At 39.3% G+C, this 6452-nt stretch overlaps 1 protein-coding gene across 2 annotated transcripts in view; it reads right to left on the bottom strand.

Moving 5' to 3' along the window:
* Positions 1-1308: 1308 nt before the first annotated feature.
* The window catches only part of WDR11 (WD repeat domain 11), a 39746-nt gene continuing 34602 nt past the window's right edge, over positions 1309-6452 (bottom strand). For both annotated transcript variants that reach the window (XM_017809305.1, XM_017809307.1), the window contains exons 26-29: positions 5934-6031; positions 4941-5086; positions 4431-4510; positions 1309-3447 (exon numbers count right to left, since the gene is read on the bottom strand). In XM_017809305.1, coding sequence (XP_017664794.1) covers positions 3290-3447; positions 4431-4510; positions 4941-5086; positions 5934-6031 — 482 coding nt within the window. In that variant the 3' untranslated portion in view covers positions 1309-3289. The remainder of the gene's footprint in view (positions 3448-4430; positions 4511-4940; positions 5087-5933; positions 6032-6452) is intronic.

Here is a 6452-nt window from a genome sequence, read left to right as displayed (position 1 = left end):
GAATCACAGAATGTGCCAGGTTGGAAAGGACTCACAAGGATCAAGTCCAACTCCTGGCCCTGCACAGCATCATCCCCAAGAGTCACACCCTGTGTCTGAGAGGATCATCCAAACCAGGGGCAGGTGCTGTGATAATTTTCAAAGGGTCACCTAAATACACTATTCATGAATCTGTGGTTGGATTCAAAAAGCAGGCTCAGAGTAAAAAAGGACTGACTCACGAGGGCCATAATACAAAACAAGTGTTTGAAAAAAGTGACCACTCACAAAAAAAAAAGCACAAAGATGACCACCTTCTTCTTGCAACTGAGATTTGTTGCCTATAGCTTTTTATTAGTTACAGCAAGTGAAATAGGAGCCAGGCAAGTGTAATATAACTCTATTAAATAATCTCCTGCCACACGGGGGTGAAAAGTAATAACACTGCCTTTCTTTTTTAAAAAACACCTGTTGGCATCTGGTTTGAACAATGCAGAATATTATCACTCCATAACCCTCTGGAAAGCAGCCACTGAAAGGGAGTTTGTCAGTGGGAACTGCACTGACCTGCAGGAGCATTTGCTAAATGAAGTAGCAGTGACAATGACACGGGAAAAAAAGGTATTTTCAAATTGGTGATGTGATTCTCAAAAAGAAAACCATTAAGTTGGGCCAATAAATAAGTATTTGACAACTTTGCCTTTACCATCTGCTGAGTTTGTCTGACAGACAACCCTGGCTTTCCTTGCTCAGGTGCTGCTCCTCTCCCATCATCCTGGATCCCACATTCTGCTGGTGCAGTCACAGGGAAGGAGAAAACAGAAAAGTGGAAGGGGAATTTTAACCTACAAAAGGGGACCAACAATTTCAACGAATAGCATGGAAATAAACCCAATATCACATAATCATAATCACTCACCTAAGATTTTCAAGACTGAAATAAAACCTCAACTTGCCTTCCTTTCTAAGACTCTTTATGGGGCAGCATAAAAACAGAAAGGGAGGGGTTTTCTTTCATCACTTATTTCCGTGCTTTTCAAAAATCAGGATGTGCAGCCCATGTCCTGCTCTAATTTAACCCACACAAATTTCATGTTTGCTAGTAAAGCTTGGGAATTAATACTACACAAAGACAATGTTTCCTTAGTACTAATATGGAAAATGTGACTCAGTTGTACAAAGGATAATCACTTCCCCTGTTAAACCCAGCCCTGAGCATTGTTCCTGTCCTGAAGGCACAATGACAACAGTTACACAATCAACATTCAATCCCAGGGCAGCAGATGATGGTGGTGTGTTAAATCAAGACACACAGAGATTTTAAAAATCTTTTTATTATTGTAGTGAGACTGCAACATTATCTAAATAAACTTTTCAATCACTTTTACACTCCATTTTCATCATCAAGGGGATGTCACACAGTATTCTGCAGCCTGCACACTTTATAGCAACAATCAGTATTAAAAGGCCTTTGAAATGTGTTTCTTTAAAAACATTAATTACAAATCCAAGTGTATATTAAAGCAGATTTATTCCAGAGACTCACTGACAAACAACTGAACGTGATCTGTCACGGAACAAGCCTGTGTGTGCTCACAGTAACTCTGGAGTACCCCTATCCATGAGCACTGCTGGGAAAAATAAGAGCAGGGATTGAGGAGTGTTGGAGTAGTCAATGTGAGACAGAATTTAGGCCACTGGTAATGACAGTCAAATTTTACTTAATTCTGTTTCTCACCAGTTAATACTTAAGGCAAATTTTCTTGTGTACTTATTTTCCCAAGCTACAGTAACTAAATAACACAGTTCACCATACACTGAACAAAGACTTTTATAATCTATGTAAGATGTGGCAGGAAAAAAGAAGATACATTGCAATTATAACTCTCACTTTTCTACTCAGAATGATGAAACTCACATTTTCAATTTATATTCCACAAGATTATTGACAAGTCCAACCTTTCCTGTTTTATTGGAAATGTCACTTTAGATCTGAACCAAAAAGTTTGTGCAGTTAGAGATGTCCCAAAGCTGAAGCTCCTCCAGGAAGGAGTGTAGAACACATATCCACAAATACTCAAACATAAGAAGAATCCAATGTAGATTGGATTAGATAAGTAGACAAGCCACCAATTACATTCAAAGGAGAGACATTTTACAGGATTTTTTTCACTACAACATATTCAACTTCAGTAGCTCCAAAAAGCTGGAAAAAGGAAGAACTTAATTTTTTAGCCCAGACTGTTTTTCCCACGCCACAGTCTTCAATTTGCAAGGGCAATGTCACTTTTACAGCTCCCCAGCTGTAAAATTCCTCATCAGTAACACACAGAAAACATACATCTGACACCAGAAACAATAATGCAAGCAAGCACTTAAATACTGAAATGCTGGCACACAAATGGGAGAATATGATTTTGGTGGCATCCTTAGGGTTAGAAGGATCTAATGAAAAAGCCAGAATTTTGGCTTTTTGGACTATATTCTTCATCAGACATTCAAATAACAAACAAAACAGTGACTGGGCCAGCACCAGCAGTGTCCTGCCTGTCCTGCAGGAGCCCACCCTGCTGCTCCTGGGATACTTCTCCCAGCCTTTGATCCCATGACCCAGGCAACACAAGGCAGAATTTAGTTCCCAAGCTGTGCAGGGAGTGCACACTTAAAAATGACATGGAACAGAACAACACCTTAATTGAAAAAAAAGGGACATTTCATGGATTTTTGAAATGTCAGGAGACTAACATCTGTAAGTGAACCTGCTACAGATTCCATTCCAGACAGTTATGAAATGACATTACAGTGAACTGATCTAAAATAACAGGAATTTTAAACTGAAAAACTGGACTGAGAAAACACAATGTTCCAGGGAAGAACCGTGTGCTCTGTGATCTGTGTTTATTTTTAAATATATTTATAATTTTATAGTACAGGCTCAATCATTTATACATATAAATACAACAGTACTGAAGTACTATAAAGGTTTGATTTTTAGAAGTAAATGGACTGGACTTTTACACAGGTATGCAACTCTTTCAGCACACTTTAAAATCTGATTCCTGCTACAGCTGAAGAAGTTGAAATATTCTTGTATAATTTTATCACAGGCTTCTTTCCCCTCTTGTGAAAGTGGAGACAATTTTACCAAAAAGAAACAACGGCACAGTTCTTAATTCTGACTTCAAACACATTTAACAGAATTGGCTCAAATCACACAAATCAGCTGTTAGAGTGATCCAAGAGAAAGATGTATTTTCACACAGTGGAATCTCAGTCTGACAACCCAGATCAGCTGATAGACATGAAATCCTTACTCCTGTGTCACTTCCTCCTTGGGCTGTTTGAGTTCAGTCAGTAACTCTTTCCCAGCTTCTCCTGCTTTGGAGGCAAAGAGAACAGCTCCCTGCTTGAAGCCCAGCAGCTTCAAGCTCCTGGCATAATCTGCATACACAGCATGGATCAATTTATGTAAATGAAGCATTAAGGAAAACACAAATTAACAGCACAATGAAAAAACTCAGAATCTTTTTTTTTCCTTCTTACTCCTTTGCTCTCCCGGTGTGAAATGGCTGTCAGTTGTGTTAATCCAATATTTTTCAGCACAAATAAAGAGAACAAAGTTGCTTTAAATCCTGCTGTTGAATGATTATCAAGCAATGTGATATAAACTACAATAGATACATTTCAGATATGCATAAATACCTACCACGACACAACGGCATAACTTGGAATAGAAATTAAAAAATAAATTAAGGTCACATTATGGGATTTGTTTGTTAATTAGACTCTGAGTTATCTACATGACTTATTAGTGGCTTTTTTTATTTACAAGCTGACATCAGTGCTGACTCCACAAACCAGGATCAGGTATCACTTACATATGGATTATTATTTATTGCATACAGACAAAAATTTCAGACACTGCTTCAGGTCAGATGTGCAGATTTTAGTGAGCAATTCTTCAGACACCTTTTATGATACTTATTGCATTTTCAGCTCATTGATAGTGACCTTTAATTTCTTTGTTTGCACTGTCTCAGAACTGACTCCTTCAGAAAGGACATCAGTCACTGAAACAATATGATGGTGTACAAAAGGGTTCAATAAAGGGGTTTTTTTCCTGACATAAAATGAACCACTGATTGCACTATACAGGTTGCAGCAATTATTTCCAAGAACATTTTATCATCCCCTCTTTCCTCTCCTATCACTGTATTTTTTTCAGTTTTAGTTTGTATTCCAGACCTCAGACCTCACAGAGCATCAGGACAAGGTAATAATGGAAATTACACCTTTTTACTTGTTTCTTAATACTTCCCTCAAGCTGCACAACCTGGAAAATAAAAGCTGGAACTCCTATTTCTGGGCAGACTAGTTCATCTAACATAGGCTCACACATACTCACTGTGTATGACCACACAGATGCAGACAGGATTTCAAATAAAGGATATTTGTATCATCATTAACTTCAAATGCCCCGTACTTCAGACAAGCTTCTACAAATAAAGCTGCTCTATCAAAGTACCTCATGCTGAGAAATGGGAAGAAAAAGAGAGAATCATTTGTTAGGATACAAACCAGGAAAGTACTCCAGGACATTGCACCAAAACACTTGCACAGAGTGCAACTTTCTTACATCTTCCCTTGCACTCAAATAACTTGCATTTGACGCAGTTTGAAAGATCAAGGTTCCAGTTACTCAGAAAAAAATCACAGTTACTACAAATCCTTGCTGCTTGGTCAGTGGGTGCTTGCAATCTTAAAGCCTGCAGTAAATTTAAAAATGTATCAGTTGCAGCCTACAGAAATGATGCACTGCTGAGGTTGAAGTTAATTCCAGAAAATCATGCTGAAGGAGAAACAAATGTCAGGAACTGCAGAGCCCCCCTTGACGTCTGAGTCACTACATCTTGTCTGATTTTGGACAAAATTAAATACTGGTTGTGCTGTGTCATCTTTACCTGTGCAACATCTCTGCCACTCTGGTAAAGCATCCAAGTGACAGGAGGACAAGAATGGCCTTGGACTTCTGGTTGACTTGTGGAGAGCAAAGGTGATCCACCCACCGCTTCAGCACGTCGGCACATTCCTCCGAGTTCAAACGGACCTTGGGGAGGTGGGAAAGCCAAGGTGTCAGAAGGAAAAGCTGCTGAAACTATCAGTTATTAATAAAAAGTACACCTATCTCTTGAACTAATACAACATAAAGGAAGTTGAGAAATATCTAGGTATAAAAGTACTCCCCTCGGGTCACTCCACTTTTATGTGTGATTAACATTATTTTTACCCCAAGCATGAAGAAGTTAGAAATCTTCACCCCTTCCTGAACACTTAAGGACAAAACACCTTTATTTTTCTTAAAAGCAGGATTCACTCATTTAGAAAATCTAAGCACAAATTTGCCACGCTTTCTTCAGGAAACATAACAGAAACTTCATCAGAGACAACGAAAAATCCTTACTGACTCCTCCCCATTATAACGTGGGGAGGTAATGCTGTGCCTAGGTAGCCTTACTGTAATTATGTCTGCAAACCAAAACAGGTGGGGATGCAAATTGATGAGTGGTGCTAAGTTTGAAATGAGCACACATCACATGGAGCTCAGCACCAATCCACTGCCTAGTTACTTACTGACTTCCAGAGGTGGATTTGTAGATCATTACAAACTTTGTACTGCTGCAGCTATGTGCAACTTCACAAACCACTGCTCAAAAATTAGAAAATTGAGTATTCCAACCCTTTTTAGGCCCTTTTTGTGGAGTCAAAAGGCTGAAGAACCTGCCAAAGCTGATTGAATGGATTGGCTTGTTGGTGCTTAAGACATGAGAAGAACTGATGATGATATTTCATAACTTTTCAGTTATTTAACTTTGGAGCACTTCAGCACCCTCATCAGCCTTCATACATATGCTGAGGAGGTAGTTTGGTAAACTGGAAGCTGGGGAATGACACACCTTTGCCAGCCAAGCTGCACGATTCCACTCGCCGTAGGTCTGCAGGTAGCGACAGGCGTCAGCAGCCTTGTCGATGAGACACAGCAGCTGGACACCCTCTGGAGAACAAAAACCACTCCAGAGAGTAAGTTAGGGGGAAAAAAGTGTGATCAGGTCATTCATCCCCCCCCAGAAAAGCATCTCTGTATCCTTAACAGCACACAAAGATGTTGAAAACTCCTAATTTCTGGGTGTTGGCACAGCAGCTGGACACCCTCTGGAGAACAAAAAACACTCCAGAGAGTAAGTTAGGGGGAAAAAAGTGTGATCAGGTCATTCATCCCCCTAAAAAAAGCATCTCTGTTTCCTTCTCAGCACACAAAGATGTTGAAAACTCCTAATTTCTGGGTGTCAGCTACTGGATCTTTTCCCACACAAAGCTCTCATTTCTATTTCCTCTAAATAAAAAAGACAAGGGGTTCACAGGATTTCTCATCATAAAGAGATAATGGTCTTTAAATTAAAATAAAGGATTAGCCA

Source organism: Lepidothrix coronata, unplaced genomic scaffold (genome assembly GCF_001604755.1).
Source record: "Lepidothrix coronata isolate B3197 unplaced genomic scaffold, Lepidothrix_coronata-1.0 Scaffold25, whole genome shotgun sequence".
Classification (NCBI taxonomy): domain Eukaryota; kingdom Metazoa; phylum Chordata; class Aves; order Passeriformes; family Pipridae; genus Lepidothrix; species Lepidothrix coronata.
The sequence above is the reverse complement of the archived record's forward strand: the minus strand, read 5'-3'. Positions and strand labels throughout refer to the sequence as shown.